Below are 17024 nucleotides of genomic sequence, written 5' to 3' on the forward strand. Positions count from 1 at the left end.
AAGTACAGTACAATACGTGTGGATGATGTTTTTAAAAACATTGTTTAGGGGTCCTTCATCATCTGACCTTGGTCTGTTTGCATTTATGAACTTAAAGAGTTTTTGTAGGATTTGGGTTTCTTTCTTTGTTAACCGGCCTGTTATTTTGTATTTTCACCTGCTTTTTCATCTTTATAGATTTTATTAAACTCTTTGTAGTTTTCAAATGCCCTTTTTTTGTCATTTGTTGCCTTTTTATCATTCGATGTAAGCCATGTGGGTTTTAATTTTATTCATTTATACTAATCTATAGGAATAAAGGTCGAATTGGCGTCACTGCACAAGCGCCGATTATGTCACACTACACCCGTATCGGATTTGACAGTTATTGCTCGCAGTTTATGTCTTGAAGTGTAGCCCTCAACCTGGGAAAATTGGCTTTTTTAAATTTAGTGTTTTTGCCCTCCAGGCCTGTGTTTGTTTTTTATAGTTTAGACAAAATGAAATGATATTGTGGTCACTGTTACTAAGGTTTTCGTAAACAGTGACATTCCCAACAAACTCTGCATTGTTAGGAATTACCAGACCCAACAGAGAATCACTTATTGTCGGCTCTTCCACACACTGGTTCGGCTTTAACTGCAGAGGGGAGGAAATTCCTCTACATGTTGCAGGATAGTTTTATGGCCCAATGACCAAAAATGTATATCCCGGTAATTAAAATTTCCCATTATCACTACGGTACCCCCTGTGCACCCCGTTCCATCTGATTATATAGCCGATCATCTACCTCCTCAGTTATATTGGGGGGGGGGGGGGTCTATAGATTACACCAAAAGTAATTTTGTTCAGTGTTTACCTCCCTTTGTAATTCCACCCACAAGGTTTCAACCTCCTCACAATCTTCACCCTCTAATGTCTCTTTCACATTCGCCTTAATATCGCTTCTCACATGCAGACATACACCACCGCCTTCATATCACTTCTCACATACAGACATACACCACCGCCTTCATATCACTTCTCACATACAGACATACACCACCGCCTTCATATCACTTCTCACATACAGACATATACCACCACCTTCATATCACTTCTCACATACAGACATACACCACCGCCCTCATATCACTTCTCACATACAGACATACACCACCACCTTCATATCACTTCTCACATACAGACATACACCACCACCTTCATATCACTTCTCACATACAGACATACACCACCACCTTCATATCACTTCTCACATACACCACTGCCTTTCCTATTTGCCCTGTCTTTTCGAAAAAGTGTAAAACCCTGAAGATTTAGGCCGGGTTCCCACGGCTCGGATACTCTGGCCTGGAACCCACAGCACCTTCCGTCCGAAAAATTGCACCACATTGTGGTGCGGTTTTTCGGACGGAATTTACACTGCGGAAAGCAGCGCTTGAAGAAAAACAAAAATGTCGATACTTACCCCCGCCCTCTTCTCTGCATGTAGTCTGGCCTCCTACGATAACGTTGCAGGCCATGGGATAATTACGGGTAAGTAGGATTTATTTTTTTCCCGAAGTGGAGATTCTTGCGGCTTAAATCGCTGCAATTACAGTGCAAAAGTCGCAACACTTGGCTTTCTGTTGCAGGTTTTGCATCCCCATCGAACTCAATGGGGAATAGCCACAACAGAAAATCAACAAAAACGCAGTGTAAATTGACATGCTGCGGAATTAAATTCCGCACCGCAGGTCAATATATTAACGTTTACGCTGCGTTTTTTTTCCCCGCAGCGTGGGCATGAGATTTTTTAAATCTCATGCACTTTGCTGCTACTGTAAATTCTGCAGCATTTACCCTATGTCGGAACCTGGCTTTACAGCCCAGTCATGTGAAGAGTCCGGCCATGTTTCAGCAACAACAACTATATCCATATGTTCCTCCAGTGCCAAGGCCTCAAGTTCCTACATTTTACTTACTAGACGTCTGGCATTTGTGAACATACACTTTAATTTTTCCCATTCAGATTGAAGAATGTGATTTCTTGAAATTTTTTGGGCACATTTACCTTTAATGTTTTGTAACACATGGATCTCTTTTTTCCACTGTCCTAATCCTCCCCCACAATTCACTTCTCCCCTATTAATATAGTCTGACCCCTCTCTACTCCTTCATTTCCTGTCTTGTCCTCCCCACTCAGCCCTAATTTAAATACTCTGCCACCCCAGCTAGAATTCTCTCCCCCAGCACAGCGGACCCCCTTCCATTCTGGTGAAAATCTTCTGCAGAATACAGTTTGTATCCCAATGAAAATTAAGCCCAATGCTTTAGGAACCCAAAGCCTTCTCCTCTACACCAAGACTTCAGCCATGCATTTACCTCCCTGAGCTCCCGCTGTCTTTCCTGTGATGCGCATGGCACAGGCAGTATTCCTGAGAATACAACCTTGGAGGTCCGTCCCTTCAGCTTGTAGCTTAGTTCTTTAAAATTATTCTTCAGACTCTTCCACCTACCATGTATTCTGTCATTGGTACCTACATGGACCACGACAGATGGATCATCACCAGCCCCTCCCAGCAATTTATCCACCCGTTCCACCACATGACAAACCCTGGCACCAGGGAGACAGAAAACCATTCGGTTGAGGCGGTCTTGGCGACAAATTATTCTATCCGTCTTCCTGATTATAGAATCCCCTACGACTATCAATTGGCTTGCCTTACCTGCATTACCATCCCGCCGACTACTAGCTGGGCTGTTCTCCCGGCTGTTAGGGAGATCAGTATCCACTAGGGCTGCCATTTCTGAGACAGACACCCTCGCAATCATCACCCAACTTGGCAATTTTGCTTGGAATGTCAGAAACAGGAGTGGCCTTCCTTTTCTGGGAATCTTTTCTACTGCCCCTAACTACATTAACTCTGTTTCGCGCCTGCTCCTCCTGACCAATTACTTCACCCTCCATATCTACCCCACTTACTGGCTGCTCAGGTAGCAGCATGCCCTCAGAGCTGCATTTTGCACCTCCAGATTGCAGGTGGGACGTATGCTCACACCTGTCACAGAGGTATTCACCCTCAAACTCCTGTTCAGTCGTGCATACATGTGATATACTGCGCACTGTAGCAAACCACCAATTTTGCTACAAATAACAGTAAAGAATAAAAATAAATAAACATACATTATTTACACAGTTCTGAAGTGGAAACATGGGCATAAAGGTAATTCAATTTAGCAGCTTTGCCCCTGGTTCAAGTAGTTGTAAAGCGGTCGCTCTGTGCACTCACTGGTTCGAATATAGGATTATAGAACGGCCATTCAAATGAATGACCAACCATGTAATGCATAAACAGGACGGGTCCACTAAAGCGGGAGCCGCTATTACATAGCAGCTCTCTGCTCAGGACTCCCCTCTATGACATGCATATGCCCATATAGGTATATGGGTAAGAGTTATCATTGTGTGATAACCCCTTAAAGGTAGCTAAACTTTCAAAAAACTTCTGACATGTAATAGTGACATGTCAAAACTTTTGATTGGTGGGGGTCCGAGCACTGAGACCCCCCACCGATCGCTAAAACTAACTACGTTTCTGATCGGCTTTTCTCGGAAAGCCAAGCAAGTTGTGTATGGGCTCATAGACTTTCTATTGAGCCTGTATACCCTATGCTCGGAATTCCTATCAAAACTTCTGACATGTCACTATGACATGTCAGAAGTTTTTTGAAAGTTTAGCTACACTTTAAGATAAACCATCAAAAACTTTACAAAGCAAGGTTAGTTTGCCTTTTAATGTCTATTATTCTTCTTTGCAAAATCTGCTTGGAACGGTCATTAGTATGTGGAATGTAGCAAAGTAAACACAAGGACATTGATTTCATGGGGACTGACTTTACCTTTAGCTGCATGTGAATATTCTCCTTCTGTCTCTGCACAGAACGGATTCTGTTAACTTTGAAATCCCAGGAGCCGAAAACTTTTAGAGCCAAAACTCCAGTAAAAAACCCTACTCTGAAACTCTCACCAAATGAACAAGACATTCTGAGAAAGAGAAAAGAAAGAGTGAGAAGTAGAAAACTTGTGAAAGTACAAAATGAATGTTGAATATGACACGGTGTTCGTACCTATACACCAGTATGATACATGTACTCAGGAAACCAACTCCTACAGTGAAAATATAAGCCAGAGGCATGTGATATGGAAGCCAGCCCTTGTCCCTTGGACACTCTGAAGTATTTGACCTTGACGAACAGCCATCGTTTAGCGTATAGTTACTATAATAACCATAATACATGATGGTATCAGTAAAATAACCCTAAAAACAAGAAGAAGGGTTTTAGAGAATAAGAAAGAAAGACAAAACAGTTAAAAGGAACATGAATATACAAAATAAAAAAAACACACTTAATACTCTCCCTGGTTGATCTGGTCTTTCCCCATATTGCAGTCGAAACGGTAAAAATTAAAAAAATAAATAAATGTGTCCCAGTAGGTATCTATTCTGCTTCACCCACCTCCCACCCCCAGTCACTGGGGGCAGCTTGGTACCTTTTCTTGCTGCTTTGTCAGTAATTTGAGACTTGGCCATGCAAGCCAGACCCATTTAGCTAAGCCTTACTGTCTCTATCAGAAAGGGAAAAGATTAGGAAAAAAAAAAAAAAAAAAGCAACACCGTTTTGACCGGTTGAACTATGCTTACACTGTGACAAGCAGCACTACACTTTTTACAGATTAAAAAAAATAAAGTTATCCAAATAACAGGAATTTAAGATTTGGTGTGAACAGAACCTACGACTACTCAGTCCACATGGCTGGGACAAATCCCAGTATCCAGGTAGCCAATGCCACAAGAAAATGGGTAACTTTTTTTTTTTCACATTGAGGAGAATGAAAGTTCTTTTAGGCAACTAAAAAAAACCAAAAAAAAAACAAAAAACAACTGGCTGGTCTGACTGGCTGGCAAAGTCTTGCTTGGCCCTAGCAAAAAGGTAAATAAATTCTCAAAAATGTCTCTATAGTAGCGTCCGCTATACATGTCTGAAGTAAATGGGGTAAATTATTTTGGTGTTAAATTTAGGAGCCACCATACACACTTACCGCCCCTGTGAGGAGCTCCAGACTAGTAAAGCTTCGCGAGTTCAGTAACCCATGTGGATGCACAGCTTGTGGAGTAACAATGAACAGAAGACACAAAAGGCTCATGAAGATGTTAAACCCCAAAAGGGTTTTCAGGAAGAGAAAATATGAGAGGACACTGGATCCAAATCTTCCGCCAATCTGCTTCAGGGCTACCTGCCAGGGTCGCAATGCGTAGAGTCTGGAAAGCAACAGGAGCCAGAATCTATGAGTAGCCTATGGAGGGGGAAAAAAAGATAAGACAAAACAGAGTGGACGAATACTAAATCCCATAGCCGTTCCCATTAATCTCACCAGACTGATGTGATCGGAAATAAAGCTGCAACAAGGGGTAACATTTCCCCCCTTCCATATTCCTCCGTCTAATGTCAAGTACCTGAAACGCGTAAGAAATCGATGTAGTGATGTACTAAAAAAACAAAGGGGAGCTGCAGAGTTATGTGACTTTCCAAATATAAGTTATATTCTCTGGTAGTGTCCTCTCTGCTCTCCGTATGGAAGTGATAAATGGTTCCTCACCTTAACTCTCTTTTCACACGAAGGCTTAGCGGGAAGCTCTTCAGCAGTCGGATTCGCTGGGTTCCTGATGTTTTCTGCAGTTCTGACACCAGTAACCTTTGATGTTCTAGAAGAAAGATGAAGTCCTAACATAACTACAGCGATTTACTTTATAATGCATCATCTAGATATGTAGCTACCACATTGTGTAGTAACTGGACTCCGTGCCTTGACTGACATGACAATCTAACAATCAGAGGACTACTAGAAGTGTCTGATATTGGACATAAAGTTGGTTATTAAATCTAGATGCAAATAACCGTTTCTTCTTTATTCTTAAGCCGGGTCCACATGGGATGGAAATGCTGCAGATTTTCCGTGTGGGAGGTTGGCCAGATGTCCGGACGCGTGTCGGAGTTGCCAAATGATCTCCCCATGTATGGCCAGGTTTACTTGGAATGATTTTTTACATCAACGTCGAACGATCAGTGGTTTGAAAAGTTGTTTTTACTGAAGATTAGATTGGCATTTCCATACTAATGATCCTCGCTGAGAGTCGTTTCCTCCCGGCTAGATGAGAAGTGTCATTATCACCTAGCAATGGCTCTCACAATAGCCGTGTATAAGGCAATACCTATTGTAAATGTTGCCTAATAAAAAAAAAAATCGGCATTGACATATTGTGCCGCTGATTTTTTTCCCTGCATTCACACTGGCCAATTATCTTTCCAATCATCTGGTAAAGATTTAATCATGACAGCATGCCGGATGAAAGGAAGGCCTGAACACCGATAATGTCAACTGGATCTAAGAAATACAGAAAGTCATTTGATCAGTTCACCGCTTCCCAATGAACCACAACCAGATATCCAACTGTGCACGGAGGAAAACATCCTGGTCTCCAGGTACAAAACTTGTGTATTCAACACTCATTCCAATTCAAAAGCAAAAACGCTAAAGAACGGTTGGTTGGTTCAGAACGCCAAGCGCAATTTCATGAACGTTCATATGTTTTTCAGTGATGTTCAAATAAAAATTTTTGGTTTAATATGGGAACGAGTGATAAATACTATATTGGTAATGTAACCTCACAAATTATACTCCGTCAATATCGCTAGCGCCGATTAATGTCGGAGAAAGCTGGATTTTGTTTTGTCCAGAGTGTTTCTTTCTGTACCGTCCAGTTCTAACAAATTTCCATTTCCTTTAGCTGAATCATTACCTTCTTCTGCTTCTGCAGATGCGTCCCTCTGCCTTATGCTGGGTCTAGCACTGCGTTCCATACTGTACAAAGATGGCCGCTTCTTGGACTGCCGCTTCCTCACAGTGCGGTTATAATACTCAGACAGCATTCCCCCTTTACAGCGCCCTGTAATTTAGATTGGAGGAGAAAAAAAGAAAAGTGGAATGAAGAATCTCGGTATAGTAGCGCTTTTACACATTTAATAGGAATAGGACAATCAAAAAAAAAGCTCAATAAAGCAGTGATCTACCTAAACTCCTTTTCCTAATTCTAGTAGGGGCAATATTTTAATTTATTTTTGGCTGGCCATGCTAGTAATACTGGCCTGTAGAGCTCTCCGCCCATTCAAGACTAGGTTATTCCTAGCTCTTCCCCCAGTATACCTGGCTCTGCTTCACCACCTAGCGACGCAAGGACTGTACATACCTACCACCTCCCGGCACAGACGCCTCGGTTGCTCCCTTGTCAATCATGTTGCATTACTCAACGGTAGCGCAGCATGAGTAAATGACCTGTTACAGGACCAGCAGGTGTTGTATTCTGCTTCATTCACGCATTAGAGAGATAATCAACCTTTTTCCTTCTCAGACCTTGTAGTCATAGGAGCACAGTGAAGGTATGTGAGTGAAAATATCCGCTCGTGTTATATGAAACCTTGTACAGTTATCTACGGTTAGAAACAGGCAGACAGGCAAGCTGACCCACACACGGGCTGAGAAAAGCAGCTACAGCTCCCAACTTAAAAAAGGTAAAAAAATGAACTAATTTATACATTATTGGTAATGACATGCCTAACTGAGCATATTAATGGAGTTTATCCCTTATAGCAAGCACGGTTTCTTTTTAACCGTATTTGTTTATTCACTGTAAATTCTACATTAGCAACATATTTCACAGAATCTACAGAATCTTAGGCAAATACATACAATCTAATCTTTTAACTGAGCTATTAATATGTACAGGAGAGAACATGCACACTCAAAAGTAGTATGTTTGTAAACAAAATTGGCTGATACCGTGAAGCAATAGCTTTAAAACTAGGAGTCTCCAATTTTACCACCTCGCTATTATGGCTTTGAACGGTTTTGAAGACAAGAGGTGCAAACATTTAAGTAAACTTTCTCTCCAAGTTATCCAGAGTAAGATGAACGGTAAAAAAAACAAAACCTTAATTTCAATCTCCATTTGTTGCACAATTTGGGGATCGACCCCACCTCAAACAAGGCAAAGTGTAGTAAATCAACCTACTACGCTGTCATTATTACTTTATCCATATGTTACGATAGCAAGTTACTCAGCTATATAGGCCCCATGCACTCGACCGTAAAATCGCCCGTTATTACGGACCCATTCATTTCTATGGCTAACGGACACCTCCCCGTATACTTACCGTGACGTAGAAACTTTCCGAATAAAAAAAGGACATGTTCTATTTTTTTATTTTACGGACCGTGCTCCCATACTTTATAATGGGAGCATGGCCCGCAAATGCGGAAGGCTGTCCGCGGCCGGCCGTGCCCGGGTCGTAATTACGGGCACGGTTGTGTGCATGGTGCCTTACCAATTTGTATAATGTGTATTTACGGACCTCTGAACTTTAACCTATGAACAGTTCTCTGACTTGTCTTAGGGCTGATCTCCGAAATGCTTAACAAATAGAGATCAAAATAAAGTTTTCTATTTTCTCAACATTCCCCATACTCAGAATCGCTACTTTCACGAGAAGTTCAGGTCAGAACCTTTAGTATAAAGCAAATGCCTGTTGGCTGTTAGGAGACTTGGTGTGTTGACATCAAGTACAATCTGTCACGTTGAAGTTGAAATGTGTTGTTGAATTTGCAGGAGGTTGTGCAATGTCTACATAGAGAATAATAAGGAAGCTCACAGATGAAACATCATATGACTAACAATTTCATTTAAAGGGACACTCCGGCCAAAACTGACCTTTCCCCTTTGTGCCATTCTGGTATTCCATGTGTCCTGTTATTTTTCTTGCTGCCTCTCTTTCTATATATCAGACCGGGATGGTTGCTTAGCAGCAGTGTGAATCCGGCTCGGTGACTACTTTCTCTACTTGAGTCTAAGGAGATCTATGTGTCACCCATCACAGGCCTCATCAGTTCTTGTACCCCAATAGTATTACACAGGGGTGGGGGGCAGAAACTTCTATCATCAGCTACCACTGATACTTACACAGGTTCCTGTCACACAGGTATAATGTAGAAGAATATAGTGCAGCCTCCCTGTCTGTATACTTATGGGTTCTCAGCTTATTTAGGAGAATATAGAGAGAATGATAATCAGTGTCCCCCAGCATGCAGAAAAGGTATGGTCTTTAGCTGGTCATGTGATGCTGTGCTGAAGCATCATGGGATTGATGGCAAAGCAGAGAGGAAGAGAAAGCTGGAGAAATCTAAGAATCAAGATGGAGGCTTTTTTAAAGCACAGACAAGGCAGCCGTACAAAAAGTAAGTACAGTATACATAACAGAAGTGTAGAGAGTGGTATATAGTCAGGTGGGGGTGCAGACATGGAAAGTTGTGTTTACACTGGAGGAATACATAAGAGTATATATAGGAAATCTAGTATGTGCATTATATTTTATAGGGGCTAAAACTTCCAGCGGAGACCACAGAAAATGAAGAGTTTCAGTAAATCTCACTCATTTCAATAGGCAGAGACCATGCTGATGCTGATCAGCACTAAATTGGACCTGGTGTCCAAGTGTAAACAAATGCTATAAAGCTGGAGGTTGTGAAAGGCCTATGGAATAGGGCTTAGCATTTTCTGGTCCAGCTTCTGCATTGTGTTCGCATCAAGGGGTATGTACAGAATGTCTCCTGCAAAATATGATCTCCGATGTGCAAAGTCTTTGGTATTGAATCATTTGTTCAACACATGAGAGAAGATCCTGGGTGAGATGTGCCCTTAGATCACCCACCCCGCAACCATCTGTGTGTCGGTATGAATGTTAGAACCTTTTACCCTGTTCCCTTGTGAATAGGGCTCTATATTATAATAAGTATAGTCCTCGCGTAATACCCTAAAAATGCCATACTTACCTATAGTACGACTTGGCATATTAGCAAGGATGCTCATGGTGGCAGAATAGTGGTCATCCTCTGTCTGGGGTCTGTTCCCTGGAAGACAGAAATGGATATAGAACAATCAGGATTGGACATGCTCCAATTTCTTAATATTGTCCTTGATATAGTTCAGTGCCCAAGTCTTGCCTTAGGGACCGATGCCGCTGGCGGTGGATGTCATATGGATGGGGTACATATACAGTCGCGTCACATTATTATGAGCCCCTCCTACTTTCGACGTTGGCAGTGTGTAGCCCATGAAGGAAGTGATGTGTGGTGGGCTGGCTTGGTGGGTATATAAGGTGTGCGATAGGCTGTCTGAACACATATCACCCGTTGTTGCCATGGGTAAAAGGGGCAATTTATCAGAGTTACAAAAAGGGATGATAATTGGCTTTTGGGTCAAGGGTGGCGGTATTTTTCACACAGCGCAGCTGTGGTGAAAGTGTATCGTGAGTAGACAAATGGCACCATTGAGAATGACCGACGTGGAAACTGCGGAGCACCAGGTTGAAGTGAACGTCGGCTACGAAGGTGTGCGAGGGCGGAACGTCACGTTACAGTGGAGCAGATCATCGTGAAAACCAACCAGGGGGCTACAACTGTTCAGCGAACCCTACTGTGTATGGGGCTCCAAAGCAGACGGATTGTCACTGCTCCTATACGAACAAAGATGCATCGGAAAGAATTATTAAGTTACTGCCAGCCTGTATAGCTGGTGTCCGTGCTGCACACGGCGGTTACTCTGGATATTAGCTGGTGGTCACAATAATATGACTTGACTGTGTATAAAACCCTATGCAGATATCCCACATCAGTAGACAGGACAGACCCTAAAGCCAAGATCCTCTGAAATCAGCACTGAATACTAAATTATAGCAGAGTATATTAGGAAACAGGAACCGGTTTAGTTCTCCGCTATGTTAGTTATTAGTGGGAGAACCCTTTAATGTATTTACACTCACAGGAATATCAGCGAAAAACAAAATCCCTGAAGAAATGATCATTGCTGCATAAACCGAACCTCTCGAAACGTACGTAAGAAATAGAAATCACGTACGACTTCATACAGGAAACATTGATCCACGAAGCGATACATATTTTATGTTTATAGGAAGCCGTCTTGCACTTTTAGCTTTTGCTGACTGGCAGTGATCTCTTAATGTCCTTCCAAGGACTCCTAGGTCTATTCTACTAGAGTATATACAGCTGCCTGTATTTTACTTAAAGTTATATTCGGTATAAATAGGTCTCCCTGGTGACTATCTGATGGCGGCGCTAGCAAACAAGCGCCGATCAACGAGCGGTCTTATTGATTGTCGATCGTTTACACGGCCCACATCGGGCCGTGAAAGAGGACCCTAACGGTTATTTAATCTGGCGTCAGTGAGGGCTTGACAGACTTACCAGGATGATAATGGAAAGATCTCACCTGGATATTTATCCTTCATCAAGACCCAAAATATAATGTTAACACAATTATTTCATTTTTTAATCAGAAGAGGGTATGATCCTACACCGTCTTCCATTATCCAATCAGTAATGACAGTGAGTATGTAGGGACACACGCTATTGACAAGAAGAACGGTAACAGCCAATTGTGAATTTGTTCATACATTTCCAGGAGGAATAACTGAGGAAAGTCACAATACAAAGTTCTAGGATAAGATGCTGCAGAATTGTCATGGGAAATGCAAGTAGGAGAGCTGACAAATACTCTTTTAGGCTCGGTTCACATCTGCGTTGCAATTTCCATTGTTCTGCTCTATCATAAAAGCCGAACAACAAAAAAATATGGCAGTAAGGGATCCGTCACCAATGGCGCCCTGACGAACCCATTTACTTTAATAGGCTCCGTTGGGTTTCCGATATGGTGTCCATTATTAGAATGAAAATGTGCAGCATGCTGTGCTATTTTTCCTGCCAATTTGGACCGAATCTATGACAGAGCCTACGAGGCAGATGTGAACATCGCTAAACTGTCCCCCACTTTAAATGTAGAGTTGGACTCAATGAACTTCTCACCCAAAATCCAAATTTTACTTATAGAGATATTACCATTTTCTATACTTTTGTGGGCGGCCATTTTTGCAAAAAGGGACAACAGGAAGTGCAGCCGATTTGGTCGTCACTTTTGAATTGGCTATGAGACACCAACCTGCCTGCTGCACCCCTGCCGTGCTGAATGCCACGTACCAGGGTGTCAAACCATCCCGTCTTCATGAGAGAAGGCGAGAATCATTAAAGGGTAACTAAACGTTCAACAAACTTCTGACATGTCAGAAGTTTTGATTGTGGGGGTACAAGCACTAAGACCCCCAACGATCACTAAAACGAAACGGCAGAAGCGCTCAGCCGCTTCGTGTCTGTTCGGCTTTTTCCGTAAATCAATGTATTGGTGTACGGGCTCAATAGAAAGTCTATGAACCCGTACTCCGATACATCGGCTTTACGGAAAAAGCCGAACAGAAACTAAGCGGCTGAGCGCTCACACGAGCTCGGACGCCCACCAATCAAAACTTCTGACATTTTAGAAGTTTGTTGAACGTTTAGTTACATTTCAACGTCTTCGCTCCATTAAAAAAAGTTCTGGATTTTAAAAATACCTGTCTTGCGGTTTCGCTGCTGAAGTTCAAGTAAGGCTCCGTTCTCTGCATCTTCGATGACGCTGCTGAAGGAATTGTGGACTTCCCGCTCATCACAAGGACTGCAGGGGGACACAGAATCAGTGACAGGTGACACCCCGGATTATCACAGTCAAATCCATAAACAGGTCACATTACAGGAAACTAAACCACATTTTTTTCGAACATTAAAAAAAAAAATAAAAAAAATGGATGTTGGGTCAGTAGATGTCCCAGAAAATGGCGAAACTCATTCCTAAATATGGTCCACCTGTTTATTACTGACGCCAATTTATGCGCGCTTCACATTGACACATGGAATCTCATGTCCACGCTGCGGTATTTTTCGGGACGTAAATTGACCCGCGGTGCGTATGTTCAAAACCGCGGCATGTCACTTTATCCTGTGAATTCTATCCCTGTAGTTCTACAGAAATACGCAGCAAAACTCGCAGCGATTTACGCAGTAAAACGTATAAAACGGCACCGAAAACCGCACCTTTTTTTCCTGCAAATTTCTTGTGGTTGTCCTGCGTATTTTCCGCAGCAAAATACGCAACGTGTGCATGTAGTCTAAGGGCCGGTTCACATCAGCGTTGGTTTTCCGTTCAGGGGGTTCCGTATGAGGTTTCCTTCGGGTGAACCCCTCAACGGAAAGTCAAACGGAAACCTTAGCTTCCGTTTGCATCGCCATTGATATCAATGGTGACGGAAACATCGCTAACGGTTTCCGTTTGTCACCGTTCCGGCAGGTTTACGTTTTTGTGACGGAATCATTAGCGCAGTCGACTTAGCTACGTTATTTTTCATGTTTTTTCTATTAACTGCAATAAAAACGCGACAAAAATGCAATACGACAGCGGTTAAAACGCACGGGTCTGTATCCGCGGATAACGCATGGCGGTCACTCACCTGTAGTCCTCTGGCAGCTCAGGAATGTCCAGGAAAGTGACAGACATAACGAGACACTGCCCCGGTCACAGCTATATCCAGCAGAGAGCCTCATACACCTAAGGGGAGGAGGCAAAGAACATGGCTGAAGAAGTCAGGACTCAGGAAAAGTGCTAGAAAAACGACTCGGGAAGAGACAAGAATGAATGACACATGGCTGCAGCCGAGGTCCCTGCTCTCTATTACTACACCACCAACTACTTCATCGGGACAGCTGACTACAGTACAGCCAACATCACACCCACCCTTCCTACTATTTGGTCTGATCCACCCCCTCCAGGCATTGATTTCGAGCCCTACCATCCCAACTACGAGGGGGGGGGGGGGGGAGAAAGGAATCCAAGGGCTTTGTTACGCTACAGAAACCCCGCCCCCCACAACCTGCCCGGACGTATTTATAGAGGGTGTGACCGGGTGTAAATCCTGAGGACACTGAGGTAGAGCAGCCATTCACTGCCAGCTGCTAAGGGTGGTGCATAGAGCAGGTGCTGGGCAGAGTGGCACATGGCGGGGACAGTGCAGAGAAGGGGGTCACGTGACTGGGTGAGGGAATGTCGAGCAGGACTAAGCTCTTACGATTTTTTCGCGATTTATCTGGCGCCTGGCTAAGTACACACCATGCGTTTTTTTCTGAGGTAACACCAAACTAATTTTTAAATGCTGCATATATTCTAAAAATCGGTTCATGCCTATGTGCGGAGCCATAATAGAAATGCCTTAGGTGCATAAAGCATGTATGTGTACTTTTTTGTACCCATTTTTATTTTTATTTTTTAAAACTAGCAACTTGGTGTTTTAAAAACGGCCGTGGATTTATTAACTGGTTGTAGGGCCCGCGGGGCGACTAAAGGATTCGGTTTCACTCAAGCTTTATTGTAGAAAAAGCAGAAATATTCACTGGTGAAAAAAAACGTCTTGCTTTATTAGCGTATGTTCACACTGCTTATTTTCGGGCCGAAAAATCAGAAGCAGAACGCCTCCAAATATCTGCCCGTTGATTTCAATGGGAAAAACGGCGTTTTGTTCCGACGGGGGGGGGGGGGGTTAAAGACACCCCTTAAAAAGAAGTGCATGTCACTTCTTGAGCCGTTTTTGATTGACTCCATAGAAAAACTGCTCCAAAAGCGGCCGTAAAAAACGGGTGTTTGCTTGTAAAACGTCTGGAAGTCAGGAGCTGTTTTTCCCTTGAAACCAGCTCCGTATTTCCAGACGTTTTTTTGCTGAGCGTGTGAACATAGCCTGACAATGTGGATGTTAACAAGAAAAAAAAGTTCACACTCGGAAAGCTGCAAAAAGAATAAATCGTAAAAAATGCATGCGTTTGTTTAATTACGCGCCTGTTTCTACATAGCGTTTTAGCTGTAAGGGTCAAGTCACACGTAACGTAAATACCACATTTATATAGTTGTTTGTTTTTTTATATATATTTTTCTACTTTTATTGATAAACTTCCTGTTCAAAAAAATAAATAAATGTTTTGTTTCACCACATTCTGAGAGCCGTCACTTTTTTTTTTTTTCACCGATTGAGCGGTATGAGGGCTTATTTTTTGCAGGACTAACAAGCGGTAGTTTTTATCGGTACCATTTTTTTGGTACGTAGAACTTTTTGATCACTTTTTATTCTATTTTTTTTTTTTTGAGAGCTAAGTTGACCAAAAAAACTGCGATTTTGGTGGTTTACATTTTTTATTTTTTATGGCGTTCACCCTGCGCCTTAAATAACAATATATTGTAATAGTTCAGACTTTTACGGACGCAGCGATACCAATTTTGTTAACTTTTTTCGTTTTTTACATTACTTTAGGGGGACTTAACAGGCAGGACTGAACAGAGACCGAGTGAAGGCAGCCCTGGGGGCCTTCATTAGGCCCCTGGACTGCCATAACAACCGTAGTCACCCCCCAATCTCACTGTGGGGGGGGGGGGGGAATGAGCTGTCGGTGGGGGTCGTCCCCTTCTGTTTAACGTCTCCGATGCCGTGGCCGCGATTGACAGTGCGATCGCTGCTCCTGGCTGTTAGTCCCGGGTGTCACCTGTAAAATACAGCCGAGACCCGCAGCATATGGAGCGCGCTCCAAACATCACCCCCCCCCACACCTGGACGTAATGGCACGTCTGGGTGCGTGAACGGGTTAAAGAAATTAAAGGGTAACTAAACTTTCAGAAAACTTCTGACATGTCAGACGTTTTGATCGGTGGGGGTCCGAGCACTGAGTCCCCCACCGATCGCTATAACGAAGCAGCAGAAGGGCTCGGGTGAGTACTAAGTCGCTTGGTATCTGATAGTCTTTTCTCAGAAAGCCAATGTGACGGGGTACGGACTCACCCGAGCGCTTCTGCCGCTTAGTTTTAGCGATTGGTGGGGATCTCAGATCTCGGACCCCCACCGATCAAAACTTCTGACATGTCACAAGTTTTCTAAAAGTTTAGTTACCCTTTAGGCGCTGTTCACACGGAGGAATTTGCAAGCAGTAAAAATCTGCCTCAAAATTCCTTCAGGAAAAAAACGTCTGTGTTCAGGCCCTGTACACACAGTTTTTTTGGCGCGTTTTTTTGATGTGGAAACCGCTCCAAAAAAAACGGCTGAAAACGCCTCCGCTAGCAGGGAAAAAAAACGCTCGCGGGAAACCGAAGCGTCATGCCCTTTCTTCAGGCGTTTACGTCTCTGACATTGGGAGGCAGAGAGAGCGGTTTTTGCTGTTTTTTGCCCGTTGCGATCAATGACAGTGGCCGAAAAACGCTGCGATAAAAACATGGCAAAGGGAGTGCAGGCAGCTCAAAATCTGCCTCAAAATTCCCGACAGACTTTTGAGGCAGATTTTTCTGTCTGCAAATAACTCTGTGTGAACAGGCCCTTAAAATCCCTTGAAAACGTGTGAACTTTTTTGCAGCACTTCATAACCTTTTCTTGTAAACACAAATCTTTGGCGGCTCCGGAACTCTGCTCTGACGTCAGCCGGGCAGGTGAACTCCGCTTCTAACGTCCTACATTTCTTGCCCAAACGCGTCTTTCACGTGAAATTTTACAGTGATCTAGGTGGGATGGAATGCTCCGTGTTCATCCTGTTCTTCACAGACTTCCCTTACACTTTTCTTAGTTCATCGCCCTTTTAGTGAGGAAATCCATGAAACCGTACCATGCAAAGTTAGCGGGAGGGTTTCTTGCTTGTCTATCACTGTATTCCACATGCACACGGCCATGCCCGTACTCACGGCCCACGATTGTTGGCACGGACGGCCGCGGGCTGCATTTTCGGGCTGTACTCGAAAGTAGGGGAGCGCGGCCCGTAAAATATGAAAAGTAGGACCTGCTCCATAATTCCCGACACTGTCTCACAGCACGGACACCGATCTGTAGCGATACGGAAAGGTGTCCGTGGCCAATAGAATCGGGCATCTGCAGCTGCCACTCGGGTAAGTTTGGCCCCGTTCACACGGCAGAATTTTCACATTGTTTCCGATCGGAACGAAGGAAACGCTTGTACAAATTCCCCCATTGCCTTCAATAGGAAAACGCCC

The 17024-nt window shown here is 43.3% G+C and overlaps 1 protein-coding gene across 2 annotated transcripts in view; it reads right to left on the reverse strand.

Moving 5' to 3' along the window:
- TMC6 (transmembrane channel like 6) overlaps positions 1-17024 on the reverse strand; it is a 50752-nt gene that overhangs the window by 22657 nt on the left and 11071 nt on the right. The window contains exons 2-10 of one of the 2 annotated variants that reach the window (XM_075845442.1): positions 13465-13562; positions 12535-12635; positions 9905-9982; positions 6822-6968; positions 5621-5726; positions 5396-5477; positions 5063-5317; positions 4090-4280; positions 3862-4006 (exon numbers count right to left, since the gene is read on the reverse strand). In XM_075845442.1, coding sequence (XP_075701557.1) covers positions 3862-4006; positions 4090-4280; positions 5063-5317; positions 5396-5477; positions 5621-5726; positions 6822-6968; positions 9905-9982; positions 12535-12635; positions 13465-13511 — 1152 coding nt within the window. In that variant the 5' untranslated portion in view covers positions 13512-13562. Of the gene's footprint in view, positions 1-3861; positions 4007-4089; positions 4281-5062; positions 5318-5395; positions 5478-5620; positions 5727-6821; positions 6969-9904; positions 9983-12534; positions 12636-13464; positions 14002-17024 lie in introns of those variants that run through there. The other variant, XM_075845443.1, reaches the window with a different exon arrangement.

The sequence above is a fragment of the Rhinoderma darwinii genome, chromosome 13 (genome assembly GCF_050947455.1).
Source record: "Rhinoderma darwinii isolate aRhiDar2 chromosome 13, aRhiDar2.hap1, whole genome shotgun sequence".
NCBI classification, from domain to species: Eukaryota; Metazoa; Chordata; class Amphibia; order Anura; family Rhinodermatidae; genus Rhinoderma; species Rhinoderma darwinii.